Source organism: Aulonocara sp. 'chitande type north' Nkhata Bay, linkage group LG1, assembly GCF_057382095.1.
Source record: "Aulonocara sp. 'chitande type north' Nkhata Bay isolate Kocher_YH1m ecotype deep benthic linkage group LG1, A_spYH_male_GT1.1, whole genome shotgun sequence".
NCBI lineage: Eukaryota > Metazoa > Chordata > Actinopteri > Cichliformes > Cichlidae > Aulonocara > Aulonocara sp. 'chitande type north' Nkhata Bay.
Genome location: NC_141344.1, coordinates 29,547,271 through 29,565,679, shown reverse-complemented (window position 1 = coordinate 29,565,679; position 18,409 = coordinate 29,547,271). Strand labels below are relative to the sequence as shown.

General features: G+C 40.5%; 2 protein-coding genes across 4 annotated transcripts in view; both read right to left on the bottom strand.

Annotated features, from left to right (window-relative positions):
• uacab (uveal autoantigen with coiled-coil domains and ankyrin repeats b) overlaps window positions 1-2,195 on the bottom strand; it is a 40,815-nt gene extending 38,620 nt beyond the window's left edge. Inside the window, exon 1 of the mRNA XM_086292475.1 lies at window positions 1,953-2,195. Coding sequence (XP_086148601.1) covers window positions 1,953-2,000 — 48 coding nt within the window. The 5' untranslated portion in view covers window positions 2,001-2,195. The remainder of the gene's footprint in view (window positions 1-1,952) is intronic.
• Window positions 2,196-5,300: 3,105 nt separating this feature from the next.
• Window positions 5,301-16,021, bottom strand: LOC147339320 (mortality factor 4-like protein 1). Of its 3 annotated transcripts, none has more exons than XM_086292451.1 (13): window positions 15,795-16,021; window positions 15,400-15,446; window positions 15,238-15,305; window positions 15,034-15,120; window positions 13,618-13,698; window positions 13,398-13,423; window positions 13,100-13,188; window positions 12,690-12,791; window positions 12,159-12,247; window positions 11,227-11,399; window positions 10,042-10,157; window positions 7,944-8,028; window positions 5,301-5,873 (listed from the first exon to the last, which is right to left on the bottom strand). In XM_086292451.1, exons 1-13 carry the CDS (start codon window positions 15,832-15,834, stop codon window positions 5,863-5,865), a joined length of 1,014 nt encoding a protein of 337 aa, XP_086148577.1. In that variant the 5' UTR covers window positions 15,835-16,021; the 3' UTR covers window positions 5,301-5,862. The 3 variants fall into 3 exon arrangements, 2 of the variants coding, with proteins under 2 accessions (XP_086148577.1, XP_086148590.1); XR_015129103.1 differs by having other exon boundaries at window positions 5,809-5,873; window positions 7,944-9,474; window positions 9,608-10,157; window positions 15,795-16,020; XM_086292464.1 differs by lacking the exon at window positions 10,042-10,157 and having other exon boundaries at window positions 15,795-16,011.
• Window positions 16,022-18,409: the final 2,388 nt, after the last annotated feature.

Here is an 18,409-nt window from a genome sequence, read left to right as displayed (position 1 = left end):
GGAAAGATGGAGTTTCCTCCATGGATTTGTTTTCTTTGGCCAGGATTGAGTTACAGTTTCAATACCCCCCACCCCCATGATTGCCTCTCCTACTTGAAAAATGTGCATGTATTTCTTAATGATTAGTCACGCTACCCAGAAAGAGCAAGCAAGTTCACCTCATTGTGAGCCAGTGAGCGAGGCACACATCTAAAACGTTTAGCACTTAATGCCGTTCACCTTAATGCCTCAGTGAGTGATTGACTGGTTGATTTGCGTTTCACAAATTTCAAAGTGCAACAGGTGGTGATGACATACTTCTTCTATGTGTTTGTTTACCAGTGCAAGCACAAAGATCTTACCTGAAGCAGAACAGGTTTGTTAAACATTTTAAATTATTACCCATGTTTTGTTTTGTTGAGTTTTTTTTAAACACACCTTTTATCTGTAGGTGTGCTAATATTTCCTCTTCTGCCTTCATAGAGGAATGCAACGGGAATTTTAGCCCAGTGTAAATGTCACATCTGTTTCCTCAACACAGCCCACATCGAGCTTTTCCTCAGGGTGCTTTGAAACAAGTGGAACATAAAGTCTGCAAGCTTTTTTGGTTTTCATGGTTCTTTTTTTCTTTTTCTTTTTTTTTTTAAAGGGTGTCTCTACTTCTGTCAGAGGGGGTGAGACAGCCGTCAATACACATACAATACCATTTCAATCTCGAAAGGCTTCTCTTCTCTTCGCTCCCTCTCTCCTTTTATTTCAATGGGGGCCGGATAGTTTACCACACACAGCTCCTCTGGCTTTGTGCCTTTCTCATGGTAATTGCTGGGAGCCGAAAACAGAGTGCAGTGCCAGACACCCACTGCATGCTGAACTGTGCAGAATTGTGATGGCTGTCTATTCAGCAAAGTTCATACGTCATCGCTGGATTGTGAAGAATCAATTCCACCCAATCAATTCCAACTTTGTCATGTATGTCATGCCGTACTTCACGGTAAACAACTCAGGCCCACCTGTCCTCAAGTTTGAAGGTCTGCTGCTCTGTAATAATTAATCGTGTATTAATAAAAATAATAATGCGCTGCTTTTGTTAAACAAAATAAACATAAAACAGGCACCATTGTTTTTCCTGCTTTTACATTATGTAAGCATTGAATGGGGAACACCAAGCTCCAGTCTCCAAATATGTCTACCATTCATGTTGATCCAAATACGATGGACAAAATATTAGAAACACAAGCAGTTCACCACCACACTAAATCCTTGTTCAAGCGGGATCCTGAAGACGATTACAGACTTTTTCTTAAACAGATCTACAGAAAAGTTTCACGGACATGGTTTCAGTAGCTGTAGGCTGGTAAAGAGAACACACTGGTGCATTTAAACAACCAAAAAACAAACATAATTTAAAAGCTCTCAGTGTGTTCACAAGACAGAAATGAAAGGTGGGTCAAAGTGCACGACAGCGGGGTTTTTTTTGTTTGTTTTTTTAATGACCACAAATGTCCCCTGTGATAAAACAAAAAAAACAGCAGAACAGGCACTTTGTGGTATTGAATTGTGGTGCTTTCTTCCAGAGCGCGCTTTGTCATCAACAACAACAACAACAACAACAGCACAGCTCCAGCAGATTTAGGCCAGGTTATAACAATCTGAACCTGGCCTAAATCTGCAGTATAATAATCTGTGTCGAGCAGGCCACGACCTCCGCTTGCGCGCGCGCGTGTGTGTGTGCAGGTGCTTGAACGTGCTGGCGGGGTGTCTATTTTCCAGGGGAGCGCGCGGGCAGCCACCGTGGGAACATGACCGCGGTTAGCGTGGTCGCTAAGACAGAGAGGCGAGGGTTACAGACAGCAACCCGCGGAGGTACAACACAGCGTCGGGTCCCAGCGCCGTCCATGAACTCACAGCTGACCGCTCCAGTGGTGGGAAACGGGGAAAATGAGCAAAACCGAGAAAACAAACGATCAACTTACTGTTATGGTAACTTCGTGCTTTTTCAATCGATACTTGAGGCTCTTCATCTTTTAAAGTTGTTGGTCTCCGGTGTTAAACTTTTCCCGCACTGGACAAGTTCATTAAAAAGTGCAAAAGCAATGCTGAAGGTAGTCGCAAAGTACGTTTAATCTGCGCCGTTTTCCTCACAGAGCAGGTTTCACCTGACGCCTAACCTCAAACTCCCGAAACTCCCGTCGCACTGCGACTGACAACCTGTGAGCCAATCAAACCAAACCAACCGCGTTCTGTTCACCTTTAATCCAATGGGCAGTTGCGGAGGGCGGGACTTCCTTGGAGAGTGGCCGCTGGGAATAGTTGGAGTCGTCCTGGGACAGAACCCGGCGTGACGTCAGGATTACCTGAAGAATGAAACACCTACAAACAGTTACCTGTAAACATCGATGTAAACTGAATTTAAAAAACAAAAACAACTATCTGCTGTTTAAACATCACAATATCCTCTAATCCCCCCTCCTCCCCAGAGTGCCCCGAAACATATTTTAATAATAACTGTGCGTTTACCTGTCATTGCCCTCATGTCAAAGTCCAACGTATTGTATCGAAATGTGCACTTAAACACCTCACAGATCTCACCAGTTTACCCGCGTATGAGCCTATTTGAAGGGTTGGTAACTTTATACCTTGCAAAGAAAAAAGGAAAACAGCAACAACAAAAGCATAAAGCATTTGTAAGAGTTTTGGTTTTTTTTGTTTGTTTTTTTTGCAAGTGCAACACCAGTGATGAAATCGATTTTCCTCTACAAGCTGTTATTTTGCCATTATTTGGAATAGGAATGTTTGGAATTGGAATGCTCTGAAGAGTCTTTAAACGACTCTTTTATGTTAAAGGTTTTTTTAGATACACGACTGAGTTAATATAATATCAAATGTGTGTCACAAGAAAATTACTTTCTTAGGCCAAAGTTTACAGTGGTTGACTGATTAAATATTAAATTATTAAACAGTGAGGGTATGTATCCAAATATAGTCAGTATAAGGTGTTCAATTAGCAGACTGCTCCCTGCTGTCTTCAGTTTACAGTCTGTTTTATGCTTCTTTTCTCTCTCCCTTTATTTCGCCTCATAAAAATATATCAAGTGCATTCAACTGTAAAATCTACAAAGAGGGAAAAACAATAGCAAATTGGGGGAAGGGAAAAGGCTGCCCTCTTGTGGTCACCCAGAGCAGGGTGATTAAGTGAATCAGCCAGTAAATAAACAGGCAAACTAACATAACAGCTGGTATATAGGCTTACTGTTACAATGCTACTCAATAACAGTTAACATCTATTAACAGGTCTCATGAATTATTCCCAAGAGGAGGATTTCCTGGTGTTCCTCTCATATTGTATTTTTCACTGTCCTTAAAGCTACCAAGACTTTATAAGACCGAGACTTTGATGCTGCGTGTCTCTTCCTTTGTCTACGTCCCCATGGCAACACCCTTACCACAGCCACGTTTCCTTGGAGAGCATTTCTCATCCACACATTTGGGTGTGTGCGCACCCGCGTGCAGTGACCTGGCATTAAACGTTTGACTGCAAATCACAGACTGAGGCAGGTGTCATTGTGTCAGCATTTGCTCGCTGTCAGGAATTTTTTACCTGCCACACCCACAGTGTGCCCGCATTCACAGCTCATGCGCAGATAAAAAATGGTAGTGTTTAATCCATATTTATATGCAGTATTTGTCATCAGTATCATAGGTGGATTAACCTGCAAGAGTCCTTGGAATGGAAGCAGTGTGTCCCTAACACGCTGCTCCTGTGGTTCCATCCTGACTCCAGATGTGCTGTGTACAACTATAATTAAACACAAAAATTTATACACATGCAACTTTTAAATGTAGTACAGACAAAAACGGTGCTTCAGGACCGAAGTGTACAATTCTGAGGATTTCTTACCCACTTTGACATACCTCAGCCTTTTCTCCCCGTTTCCCTTACTTAAGAATAACTTATTGACAGCCACCCTTCCACTGAGACCAGCAAATATTTTAAAGACACACTGCACAGCATGCACAGACTGCCAAGTGTTGGGCTGATAGCTCTTTGGGAATCACCTTGTTGGTGCAAAAATCCAATTTTGTGTCTGTCAAACTGTGAATTTTTTGGACTATTTCATAAAATCAACAAAATAAATGGGACAAAATGATGTGTTTTTAGGACAGACTGCTAGTAAATGTGGGACTCATTGAATGTTGGGACACAGAAGAATGTATTTTCATAGATACTGGGCATCATTTTATTTTATTGGGTTACTTATTGTTAACGTTTATTTACATCTTCATTATTCTGGACATATGTTTGAGTAGGTGAAGTATGATTCCCATGAGTGAAGCTCGCACAGGGAAGGGTTGGGGCAGCTTGGGCGTCCTTAGAGTTGGTCATAGAGGCCCTGATTCGTTTAGTGCACTGACAGCCTGCAGAGCGCAGCTCCGCTGACCTGAAGTGCCTGTGTTTCTGTGCAGACAAGTAAAAGCAACTTACAGACTCATATCTTGAAGTTTTTTTTGTCCACCCAAGTGTGCATCATAAAGTATCCAACAATACTTTAAAATAGGTTCTTTGTCTGTAGACAGCACTGGTTCACCCCTGACACTGAGTGACTCTATGCTTAAAGAAACAAACCTATCTCTTAGAATGGCCAGGTACAAGGACTGAACTGAAAATGAGTAAAAAAAAAGCAGCCACTGCATAAAAAAAGACCTCCAAGAACCCTGAAGAACTATTGTTCAAAGGCACTCCAAAAAATGTAAAAAAGCAAAATATAAAGAAATGAGGGGTGGCTCAAGACATCTGCACAGCACTGTTTATGATATGTATATTTCTCTAACTCTCATACAACATTTTTCAGGGCACATTTTTTAGTCCACAGAACTCCATTTACTGACCAGTAAAAGTCATTTCAAATTACAAACACACACCAACATATATAGGAATCAGACTCCATGACTGGATCATGTTTAATAATTCCTTGGTAATTTTCCCATGCTGATGTGGGGATATGTATGTTGTAGTCTGTCATGTGGTGTCAAAATCTGGTTGTAGGCATTTTGGATGTTTTACATTTGCAGGATTAACACTGAAAACTGATTTGCACTTTAACAGTCAACACATGTAATTGAAAGATACTTTGACCCTGTGTCTCGTCAGGTGAATACTAAACCAAAACTTAGCAGGAGGATGGCTCTCTGTTTTCAATTTTATTTCCTGCTGCTGCTTTTAATTATAAGCGACATTTACAGCAAGATATGTCTTGAAAGGAGAGAGATAAAACCAAATAATTTACTTGATGTGAAAAAGAACGCACAGTAAACGAGCTGGATACTGTGTATAAACATATATTTTTTTTTTCTTTTTACAAACTGATACAAATACACAAGATACAGATACAAAAACATTAACTGCTGAACACTGACTGAGGACCAGCATTAAACTGCACCTCATTTGGCCGAAGAAACACCAATAAATACCCACATGCAACAAATATCTATCAGCTGGAATGCAAAAACACAGAAGAGCTGCTCTGTGGTAACGGACGATGAAGAACTACACTTTTATATGAAAAAAAAAAAAAAGGTACATGAAAAGGAAAAGGGGAAAAAAGAAAAGTGACTCAGTTAAAAAGGTTTCACAAATTTTTTTTCTTCTTAACCGTGACGAGCTCCTGAGACCCTGGCGGGGGAAGCAAATCAGTTCAAGTGAAAAATATCGCCAAAGACTGCGATCCAAAGGGTAGTCACGGATATTTCAGTTGTGGTCTGGGAGAGTGGGATGAGGTGTCTCAATAGGAAAGAGGTTTGCTGAGAGCTCTCACACAGCTTTGCGGTGGTACTCTGGGGGTGCGACCTCATAGTCGCTGGCACTGAAAAGGGTCGATGAATTCTTTACCAGGTACCTGAAGGAAACAAACAACTGACTGTCAGTGAGGAGGGAAGCAGGAACGCCTGGTGCAGAGTGTGTTGTTCAGCAGTCGTCAGGCTCATGCATTTACAAAATGACTGTTACAGTAAGATTAGATTGTGGCAGATGCTTTGCTGCCAAATTACAACTCTGAATAAAAGTCGAGTTTAGTTTGATTCTATATGTATGTAAACAAACTGGCAGAAAAAAAAACTTTATGGGAAAGTCATATTGAGAACTCAATGAGAATGTTTATGTTTTCTTATTCTTATAAAGAAAAAAAAACCTTTCCAAGCATCAAGGAAATGACTACGCTTTGGATCGGTGATGAAGGCTCAAAGCTAAATCACCAGTGTTTTACTTCAATAAGTCTACAAGTTATATAGGAAATGACAGCAGTGTCTGCATTTTTGTCTACCCTTCGTCTTCTCTATGCAAAACAGTCAGGATAAGAAACTGCAGTAAGATGGTGCATTTAAGAAATTAAAACCTCCATATGTACTTGTGTAGGGGGGAGATTTGTGGCTCAGCAGCAGGGGAGGGGTGGAGCAGTGTGTGGTGTCAGGGTGGGGTTTCGGCTGGTTCACCACTGCTCCCACTGCCCCCTGTGGTTCCCTCCATTGCACTGGGCAAGGGAAATGACCCCTCAGTCACTTTAATTTTAAAACTGTGTAATTTTAAAATATACAGTATATTCTGTGTATTTACTATCTCACTCTTATTGCCTGTTTATGCCCTGTCCTTATCTTCAACGTCATGCTGCTCTGTTGTATCTTAATTGCTCCTTGGGGATAAATAAAGTCTTTCTGATTCTGATTAATGGAGATCTTTCAGGCCAAAACAAAGGCATTTCGCTGGCCCGAGGAAGAGTGGGCACTTGTAATAACCTGTTGAGGTAGTGTGTGGGGATGCATTCACGACCTGTAGGAGCATGTAGTATCTGTGGGTTGTCCGATGCTGCCGTCTGGCAGGGCCCTCACAAGAAGGCCTTGTAATTCACTCTATGAGAGATTTCCCATCAGAGCAGTGTATTGATGACACCCTAAGCTATCCATTGACCAAGTGATAAGAACTGATGGTCACATGGTGCGCCCTGACACAGTGCTGACCTACACACACTTTGTATTGACTAAGTATAAGCATTATCGAGTGAGTCGCACAGAGGAGGAACACAACCAGGTGCTGGTGCCAAAAAGCTGCCGAGAAACGATTTTCCAAGCGCCTCATTATAACCCCATGGCAGGGCATTTGGGATATGACAAAACTCTGGAGCGAATAATGGCCAGATTTTATTGGCTGGGTGGATTTGCACCCAATTTTCAGATAAGCTTTGGCTGGAGTTGCCAAATTTCATCATTCTTGCTTCCCTCCATTGTGATAACCATGACACACAGGCCCAGAGAGTGAATGTTGCTGCACTACAACAGCGGTTTGCAAATGTGTTCTTCCCCTGCCTGGCTGTACTTCACTCATAGAGCACCATTCTGAAACACGCCTTGGTATGAAGTCATGGCCCTACAGGTTAGGTGTGCATGGGTGCTTTATCCTGTCACACTCCTGTCCTTCAGCTGAAAAGACTTCTATATATAAAAAAGGAGTGTCTCCGCCCTGCAGGTCTTTTTTTGTTCAAGAGGGGAGAGGTCAGAATTACTTTCTCTCTCAATCATGTCTCTCACACAGCCCGAGGCCAACCATATAGACCGTACCATATCTGCAAGTCATGTTATGTCACCACTGTATCAGTTAGTGTAGATGTATCCGCAGTGCTGTTCACACATCAAAACAACTAAACATCACGCACAAGTGATCTAAGAGACCAATTTCAATTTGGATTCAGTCCCAAAGAACGGCACGGTACCTCAGTCTGTCATAACGCGCTGCAACGTGTACGGTTAGTCTCAAGAAAAATACTTTCCAGAGCAGAAAATCGATTTCATGGCTTATGTTTTGAGGAACTGCAACAAGCCTGGCTGCACTAATGTGAATGTGAATACAACATGACATTTGAGAATCGGCCAAACATGACATGGAGTGACTGGTGTTGTGCTGGGAGTTAAAAGCTTACTTGAGGAAATCTTGGAGGTAACTGAGCAACAGAGCCAGACTCTTCTCATCCAGGGGAGTGTAGGCCAGCATGGCTCCAATACGAACTGTTGGTGGAGGACAACATACAGCGTATGAGCAGCATTGCATACGGTAAATTTGGAGATTGAGGTAAGATTTCTATAACATCACCACAATCGAAAAATGTGACATAAAGAGGGGAGAAGCCTACTTTTCAAATAAACTGACTGGTGCTACAAACATCTAAATAAATAATACTTTAAATAAACTGCTTAAAAGAAAATCAGGGAATAAGGACCAAGTTGTAATGAGAGTATAGCATAAAGTCAGTTAAATGTGGGATTTTAATCTGGTTAGTTCAGTAGCAGAGGGGGTTGTCTGGTGCTTTGGTGTGAATGAAATTATCAACATGTGAGCTAGAGGGGCAACAATGAGACACCCCCCAAAACAGGAATGGTTTTACAGGTGGAGGCCTCTGACATTTTTCCAGACTGTTAGGAAAAAATAATAATAAAATGAAATTTCAGCTAATTTCAGTCACGTCTAACAATCCAGATGAGTCATCATAGTTGAAGTAGCCATAAAGCTATTTTGTGTACAATAACTAATACTTCAATCCTTTTACATTGGGACTTCTCTTCGAGCCTATTTAGCACTTTCATCCACGAATTTACAAAACTGCTTAAAAGGTGAACCAGAAATATTGAATTAACTGAACTGAAAGGAGCAGATATAAATTCTGCTGCGACATGTAAAAAGAAGCATGATGATTAGGAACACATACTTTTAATGGGCCTTGTGCCCGTGAAAAGCAAAAAAATGTTTCCAGCTTCAAATTTTGCCACTTTGTACTGCATTCCTACTATTTTTCTGTCTTTGGAAGTTCTGATCTGACTGGCAACTGCAATTTAAACTTGCACTGAGAGCAAAATCAACTTCTTTGAAGCAACGTTCATGCGGAGGAGCATCACTGCTAATGAGATCTGGGTCTTCAGGTAGGACACTGAGACCAAACAGAGGTCTTCAGTAGAGTGAGACCACTTTTTTCTCTCCCTTTAGCTCAGCATTTATGGAGTTGTGCACCGTGTCCCCAGGTTTTTGTCCTCCCAGGTTAAAAGCCAACGAGGAGTTTAACCGTATCATCCTGTGGTTTTCAGTGTAAATGAAATTAACAGTGGGACGTGCCTTGTTACAGCAACACAATCTTGCTCTCACTTACTCTACCTAGCACATTCATTAGGCTCTCTGTGACTTTGTCTCCTTTTTCTAAAATGAAAATGAAGAGTTGTAAGGAAGAGGACTCCCTTACTGCATTTATTTATATTATATTATATGTATAGCACTTTGGAGCACACCTTTCACTTTATTAAAAGCACCTTATCAAGCACTTTATGAGCATTGCACTTTAAGCATGGATTTGCACACAAGCAGTTTAAATATTTATTGACTATTTATTGGGAATTTTAAAATCAGTTGGTAGCCTTATTTCAGATCCTGCGCAGCTGCTCCTCGTCAAGGAATGTGGTGGTTGTCTGTCAGGAGAGAAGAATGGTGATTGAGATTGTGATTAAGGTTTACCAGTAAGGAAAACTAATGCAAATGTGTGTGTGAAATCTAGGGATAAAAGTGGTGCAAATAGGTGTTTGTAAGATAATGATTACTCACCTTTCTTGCCTGTGTCTTCTTCAAGGTGTTTGGGCAAATGTTTCCCCGGGGGTCCAGACACCATTTAAAGGTTCCAGGAGAGACCATGGGTAAAGAGTGTGGTGAATCTTTTTGTGCTTGGGTTTCTGGGTTTTTATAATATTGGGTTTGGTGTAACATTAAAGTGTGAAATATTTATTAATATGTAAATGTGAAAATGTATTTATGTATTTATTTATTCTTATTGATATATTGTATACTGTGGGGGAAGGTTGGGATTTAAGAATTTACCTGAGAGTGGAATAATGGTTAAGTCTGTGACAGCTGAACATATTTAAGGCTGCCAGTTGTCATTAGAGCGTGGATTTTTTTGTGCTGTGAAGAAGCTTGACAAGTTAATTGTTGTAAGGAGAGCTGTATAGGAAATAAATGCATTCTTGTTCCACTACTCTTGCCTTGGTCCATCTCACTGTGTTTCCAGCCGCTAAGGTCCGCCCTGTTACAAGAGTTATCATTTCATCATGGAGCAGGACTTTCGAACACAAACAGTCTGAGATGCCCAAACAAGCATCTGTGAAGCAAACAGCGATCAAATTTATTTAAGATTTTTTTCTGTTTTTTTCTTGTTACCAAGTGCGAACTTGATTACGCTTCATATAGTTTACAGTGCATCCAGAAAGTATTCACAGTCCTTCACTTGTTCCACACATTGTCATTTTACAACCTTGTTCCAAAATGGATTACATTTTTTTTTCAATACTGAATAATGACAAAGTTTAAAAAAAAAACAGTCTGCAAACTTGCATGACATTCAAAACTGAGCTCAGCCGCACCCTGTTTCCACTGATCATCTGTTCAAATGTTTCTACAGCTTGAATGTCCACCTGTGGTAAACTCAGTTCACTGGACATGATTTGGAAAGAAACATAGCTGTCGATATAAGGTCTCATAGTTGCAGGTCATGTCAGAGCACAAACTAAGCCATGAAGTCCAAGTAAGTGTCTGTAGACCTTGGAGACAGGATTGTACTGAGGCACAGGTCTGGGGAAGGGTACAGAAAAACTGAAGCAGCACTGAAGCTTCCACTGAGCACATTGGCCTTCCTCATCTCTAGAACTGGCCTCATGACGAACCTGAGCAATTGGGAAAGAAGAGCCTTAGTCATGGAGGTGACTGAGAACATTCATCTCCCAACAGGACAATGACTATAACCACACAGCCAAGATATCAAAAGAGTGGCTTTATTCTTGGATTTCCTTGAGTGGCCCAGCCAGAGCCCAGACTTTCACACCGCTGAACACCCCTAGAGATCTAAAAATGGCTGTGGAGTGATCCTCTCCATCCAACCAGATGGAGAGGTTCAGCAAAGAAAAGTGGGAGAAGCTCCTGCCAAAGGTGCTTCAAAAAAGTATTGAACAAATACGTAAAAACGTGTGCAAATGTTATATTTTCAATAAATTTGCAAGAATTTTAAAGCAAACTGTTTTCACTTTGTCAATATGGGATACTGTGTGTAGAATTGTGAGGTGAAAATGAATTTAATCCATTTAGGAAAAAGGCTGTAACATCACAAAATGTGGAACAATTGATGTGCTGTGAACACTTTCCGGATACACTGTCTATGTTTCACGTGTTCCTACCAAACAGACGCAGCAGGTGCGGTGCTCCATACACCTGAGACATTGGCACATCCGCGTGTTCGGCCAGGATCTCGGCGTACTGCGGCCTCTCAAACTTGTAAAGCAGCTGAGTGCCCAGCATGACGTTGAAGTACTCCCGGATCCCTGCCACCACTTCACTCACAGCATATTCCCTAAGCGAACGGAGAAGAGAAAAGTCACGTATTTGGAGAGATAACTGGAGAAAGCAGAGGTCAGCTCTCTATAGAACAGTCAATAGTACAGTTTTGAACAGTTGCATGAGAGAAATCACTGGGCTTACTTCTTCTCAAAGTTGTTTTTGTTGCGCTGTGATGCAGCAAATGTGAGAAAGCACACAAGTACTATTATAAGAAGACTGGTAACAGCAACTGCCACCCCAATAACTGGCTACAGACTATTAAAAAAAAGAAAAAAAGACTACAAAAACTTACTTATTCTGGTGTATTTTTATTTTGATGCAAAAAGGCAGCATGCTGTGATATTTAAAGAAGTACTCAGATAAAGGATGCCTAAAAAAAGCTTTAAAAAAGAGCCTAAAAAATAAGTTAGCGCCCAGTTTCCACAATTCTGAGAGAGGGAAAAAATTGAGTCGTGTATCCAAAATAATTAAAAGAATTCCTGTGGTTTAAAAGCACTGTTTGACTTACTGTGAAGGCTATAATGCACAAAATGCACAACTTACAGTTTTAGTGAGATCAGTGGTGTTGTGCCCTTAAAAATATAGTTCAGCTAATGGTATATGTGTTAGTAAGTGTTTACAAGTATCTCTATTAAAAGCAAATTTGTAAAGTGGAAGGAATTTAAGTCTTATGTGGTTGACAGATGCTGTGCCGCTGAACATTTTCATCACAGGATATCAGTGCTTCCTCACGCCTCCATTATTCTGAGAACGTCAGGATGTTTACTCTTACTTATTGTCCGAGTTTCCTTTTGATTTCTTGTAGTTTGCATAGTCCTCCAAGATGGTCTCTACATTCTTCTTAGCTGGCAGATGAAATAACTAAGCAACAGAAATGTTACACAAGCATTTCCATCAATAAAAACATCCAGACATCAACTCATTTCAAACTCAACTGTAACATTTACTCTCAGTCCTACATTGCAGAGCATCCTGTGCATGTTCTGACTTTGAAATGAGAAGAACAAATGAGCATGCTCCAGATAGTGATTCTGGCTGAAGCGCTCTCTTCAGACCTGTCCATTAGAAACTGCAGTTTAGGATGTGAGCGGTAGCCAGAGGTCCAGCTGTCATTAGCAGTGTTGCTTCACTATATCACGTATTGGGTGGGTCAGTTTGACCCAAGATTTTGGGATCCATTGTGCAATCAGAGACAAACGAGCACAAGTGGTCCAGAACCTGACATTTCTAGCCATCGCATTTCCATAAATATATGGATAAATATGAAGGAAACAAGTGAAACCTGCTGTGATTTTATTTTCACCTGTTTCTGTCGGGTAATGAGGTCCCAGTCATCCACCAGCCAGGGTTTCAACTCCTCTGGGATCTTCACCTTCACTTCCACACGGTTGGTGAACATCTCCTCCTGGATACACACACACACTATATGACCTTGCTGCTTTTAAAAGTTTTTGTGTATTTGTGATAGCAAGTGTGGGTTTTACACCCACGGGGTAGACTGGTTCACTCATGCAGGAATAACTGACTCTTTGAACAATTTCACAAGCTTATTGAAGAAATGATACAGGACCAGGATGTTTTGTACTGCCTTGAGTGTGGACCTTCCCCCCCCCCCAACATCTCAGTATTTTCCTCATTCTGCTCACACCTCAAGAAAGAAGCTCAGTTGTTATTCTTATAAAAAGTCCAGTTCCAATACATGATGATACATACACTCTCCACTGTGGGATCAACCCGAGCCCTCTTCTTTCGTGGCCCCTGGGGCATCTCGCCGCTGCTGGTACCTTCACCTGGCCCTGGGGCTAAAAGAAAAGGACAGCTTAAATAATACACAGAAATAAAAGGTGAATATGTTTATTAATAAGTCTCAGATCGCATCAGACTCCATAAATACAACAGTACTTGAACCTCATGAAGCCACAACACCAAAGATCTTTACTATAAGAACAAAAAATATTCTGGAAGAAAGCTACAAAATTCAATAAACATTTTGTACAAATATTTGACTTACTCTTCTGTTTTGCCTTTTTCACTTTCCTACAATGCAAAAAAAGACATCATGATTGTTCTTATGATTTGACACATATACCTCAAGTTGTCTTAATGTAATTCATTGCTTTGACTACATGCGAGCATATAGCACTCTAATAAATAATATCATCAAGGTTGCATCACAAGAACTGAGTTATTAAATGAATTATTACAGGAGGGAAAAGAAGCTGGACACTCACAGATCAACATTTTTCTGCTGCACAGCAGCAATCTTCTTGCTTGGTGCTAAGCCCCTCATCTTTCCCTCAACATAATGATCCCTGCAGAAAAAAATCAAGAGAGAGCACAATTATAGAAATGTATCTAAATTACTTTTACTGACCACCGTTGAGTTGTAGTGATGTATCACACCGTGGTGATGCAGACACGGCCTTGCTGTTTGATTGGGGGTGGGGGGGTATTTTAGAAATACACTGTCTGCAGCACTGACTTAACTGTTTCCAAAGTGGCCTCACAGTGTAGCGGTTTACAAATAAGTTAAAGATCCCTGGGTCGATTCTGGGAGGAGACACAAATCACCAAGGGCATCTGGCATTGAAAAAACTGCTAACATGCATAGCTACCTGCTGTGTAGCCTGTTTACAAAACACTCTGTTCCATTTGCAGACAGTGGTGTGTGATGTGGAGTCAGACAGTGTTCTCGTGGCACGTTGCTCAATAAGTTGTACAATCTCTTCTGGAAAAGTAAAAACCACCCCGCCGTTTTCCCCTATCAACATAACTTTATGTGTTAAATATGTCTAATATTACGTATCATGTATATCATATGGCAGAACTGACAGTAAAGTTCATGTTAATCACAAAAACACATATCTAATGATATCTGAGATTTCTGAAAATATCTGAAAAACAGAATAAAGAACGTTCAGCCTTTACTTAAAGGACTTTTCTGCTGCTCTTGTGTACAGAGAACAATACTGGTGCTACCTACACATTCAGTCTCACACTGAAGTTTCCTCATTTGCACCATAACATACACAGACTAGAATAATCCATATAAGCTTCATAAGAATCCATGTACACACTATATTTATATACACTGACAGTAACAACTATACAACTGTATGTAAGCTTTAATATAGCTTGTGTAATTCATATTTATACTTTGATATTTCATACTTATTTTAACATATGCATCTCATATTCTTATAGCTCTCCATTTTATCTTATTTTTGATTCATTCTTGTTCACGGGAAAACAAAAATGACCTGTAAATACTACGGAACTCGCAATAAAGCTGATTTTAACATTAAGATATCACAAAAACAGTATAGTGAAAATCTGATTATATACGTATGTATCCACACAAAAATACTGATCAATATATTGATATAGCATTTACTTATTTACTTTACCTCCCAAGAATCTGTAATTGGATGCGATTGGGCAGACCATATTGTGTAATGTCAACTCTAAAAGCTGCAAATTCTAAATTTATCCAGTCATGCCCAAAACAGAGCACAAACGGCCCCCTACTTTTCTTCTCGCTGCTTTTCTTTGACAGAAACTCTAAAAAGCTGACTGGACATTAGGAAGAACCGAAAACTCACAAAAACACTTCTTGGTCATGTCTGTGTGGGAAGAGGTTAACTCACTGATTGGCCTTTTGAAGCTCTTTTTGTTTGGCAAGGTTGCTGTCCACATATTTGAGAACTCTGCTTTCAGGAACCCATTCATCCCAGCTGCAAAGGAAGAAAAAACCCATCACAGATTCTCAAACGTCATCACAGTGTTATAATTCCTATCCAAATAGACGCACAGAGAGAAATGTCAGCCTATATTCAACTCAAGCTGCTCACTTTTTGTTCCATCCGCTGTAATGAATGAAGTATTTAATCTGCTTATCCTTTACGTTGATCTTGACACACTGTAAAAGCGAGAAAACACACAGGCCTTGGATCAGTTTATTTTTAACTGGGAATAAATGAGTAATAAGACCCTCATAAAGTATCGGGACAAACCTTTGCTTCATAGAGCAATGGCCCGTGAAAGCACAGGACTCTTTCACCTACGAGGAGGGGAAAACTAATGTCAAAAGCACGTTATGATGTTCATTACACCCACAACTAATGTAATCAAACGAGCCGCTAACGCAGAGCATGAACAGCAAAGCTAGCTAACAGTTAGCCTTCCGTTAGCGTCTGTAAAGCTTGAGCTAGCTTTATTGTATGCGCTTCATTGCGATGTTACGTCAACGTAAGCTATGTTTTCATTGATATCTGAGCTTTATAAAGCCTCTTTCGCCTTCCCTAGGGATCACTATCGTCGAGCTGCAGCTGCAAGAACAACAACAACAAACCCGCCCCCTTCCAGCCGCTAACTGGGCATCATCGGTGCTTTTTCCCCCCCTACCGACCTTCTTGAAATTTCGGTTTAGGGTCCTGTTTTGGCGCCATTCACGGAGTCAACTGTTCGGACCTCTGAATGATTAAATTCTTGCATTGCCAGAGTCCATTTCTTCCAGGCACAAACACCTCCGACATTGGAGCCAAAGCCAGGGGAAGCCGAGAATGGCCTGCCTGCTGCGGGTCACCTGACCACCGTCAAGCCCCTGGGGGCGTGCTGCGTTCAAATGCTCCTCGTCAAACTCGTACAGACAATGATTTTCTCTGACTTTCAGGCAGACTAAAGATTGTATATTCATAAATATGCAAATATCTACTACACGCGCGCGCGCGCGCGCACACACACACACACACACACACACACACACACACACACACACCACTAACATCCAAGAGGTGATTTGTCTGCAGGAAAAACCCAGCCCCTTCAGTATTAGTAGCGTTTAAATTTCTCAAGGTGTCATTAGGGGAGACTGCTCATTTCTTTCTATGGTGCTGCAGTTGAATAATTTCTAATGCTTACCAGTGTGGTATCCAGACTGTATGCCATGTAAGGAGTGGTAAAAACAGAGGGAAAGATTACTGGCTGCCAGTTGCTATCCCTGGAGGGCATTGCCACCTACCTCAAATGAGCACAAAACATCATCAGGGGCAGTGCTCACCCAGTCACATGCTGGCTTCAACCAGCTGTAGGTTTTCAAGTTTTAATTTTTTTGGTCTTATATAGCCACAAACCAACAGATTCTAAACATCGTAAATGTAGTTATATTTCTGTCAAGCAACAGACAGAAGAAGGATGAAATTTTTGTGCCCTCAGCGTGCCAGGAGTTTTTAGCCTTTTCTGGCTGGCAAACAATTTTTGGGCCACATATTTCTCATGAACTCTGAGTTGTCACACTGCAATCACAACATCATATGAGATATATGTATTTTTAATTGCAAGGATAAAATGTGCCAAATTCTAAGTGTTTTCATTTGAACGTCAGGGAAGTTCATGCAATACAATACTGCGCCAAAGTCCTGAGTCACTCTCATTTCAGTGTACTAGTAAATTATCAAATAGGTGCTATTATTTGTTGAAACATGGACAAAGATACATGTAAATATAGTAAAGTCAATATTTGATAAGACCACCTGTATTCTTTATCAAATCCTGAACTTTCTTAATCAAGCTACATTAAAGTTTCTTTAAATAGTTTCTTCTATCAATGCTGGCTGCCTTTTGTTCTGTTCTCTGATGATTTAAGATCAGCCCACACTGCTTCAATAATGTTGAGGTCCGAGCTCTGGGGAGGCCAATCCATGACTGAACTGGATTGGCATACCTATCCAGGTATGCTTTGACTGCACTGGCAGTGTTTTGGGGATCATTATAATGGTGAACAAGCTGTTGCCAATCACACCATCTCCAAGTAGTAGATGGAAATCTCATGGTACTTTTCTGTGTTCATTATTCCATCATTTTGGCAAGCTTCCTAAACACTGCTGGTTGAAATGCAGGCCTAAACCACTACACAGCCTCCGCCGTCCTTTGCAGATGGCTGTAGACACTCACTGTTGTACTTCTCTCCAGAACTCATCCGTACACATTGATGATGAGAAAAGTTTCAAATCTGGATTCATCACTCCATAATACCTGTTGCTACTGACTTTCCAGTTGCAAGTAGCTTAACAAACAAAACATTCCTCTGAAAATAGTCCAGATCAAGGACTGGACTGAAAATGAGTGAAAAACAGCCAATGTCCAAAGAAAAACTTTGAAAGACCTTCAGAAATCTTGGCAGACTGTTGCCCAAGAACACTTTAAAAATGACAAACCGTTCTGGCTCCTGGAAGCAAAATTACTTCCTGAGAACCAGCCTATCCTTTTTAATGGTCTATATATATTTTTGACTTATTTGAGCTACCCTAATAAGTCCTGTTGTGCTCAGTAGAGGACATTCTGGCCTTTCCAATGATATCTTGTGTGTTTGTGCTTGTGTGCTTCCTGAATACTATTGTTGTTTATATTTACTGCAGGAAGAAACAGTAAAAACGGTGTTTTGTAAGGAAAACCTAAAAAGCGCTCTCCACCTGTGAGCAAAAACAAAGCCAAAAAACCCCTCCCTTTCCTATTGGTCGAAAAATGTACCATGTCACCAATCCAAAAAAATGATATGGCAACAAGGCATTTAGTTGTTTAGGGAGGGGGGAAGTTTTAGGAGCAGTGTTGGTCAAGTTACTTGAAAAAAGTAATCAGTAACTAATTACCGATTACTCCCCCAAAAAAGTAATCCCGTTACTTTACTGATTACTTATTTTCAAAAGTAATTAATTACTTAGTTACTTAGTTACTTTTTTAAAACACGATTTACAACCTGAAGAGGTGATAAAGCGATAGATCTTTCAGCCCAATTCTACTTTTTCTACATAATCCATCATACAAAATGTAATCAAATGGAAACGTCTCTTTTTAAAACTTGTTTTATTAGTTTTAATCTTTTAACTTTATGCATCAAGCAAAAATTAAATTATATGCAACATTCTCTGACTGGAAGAAATTTGTTTAACATTTAAACTTATTTTCTGCACATTCCAGCACATAAAATATATTTTTTTTGTGTGTTTACACTCAGTCTTTCAAATA

What these genes read in the sequence shown, in the direction of transcription:
- LOC147339320 (XM_086292451.1), bottom strand. Translation starts at nt 15,834, where the DNA reads ATGGCGCCAAAACAGGACCCTAAACCGAAATTTCAAGAAG. An exon ending in TAAACCGAAATTTCAAGAAG is followed by an intron (nt 15,447 to 15,794) that starts GTCGGTAGGGGG and finishes CCCTCCTCGTAG; the next exon opens with GTGAAAGAGTCCTGTGCTTT. An exon ending in TCATTACCCGACAGAAACAG is followed by an intron (nt 12,248 to 12,689) that starts GTGAAAATAAAA and finishes TCTGTTGCTTAG; the next exon opens with TTATTTCATCTGCCAGCTAA.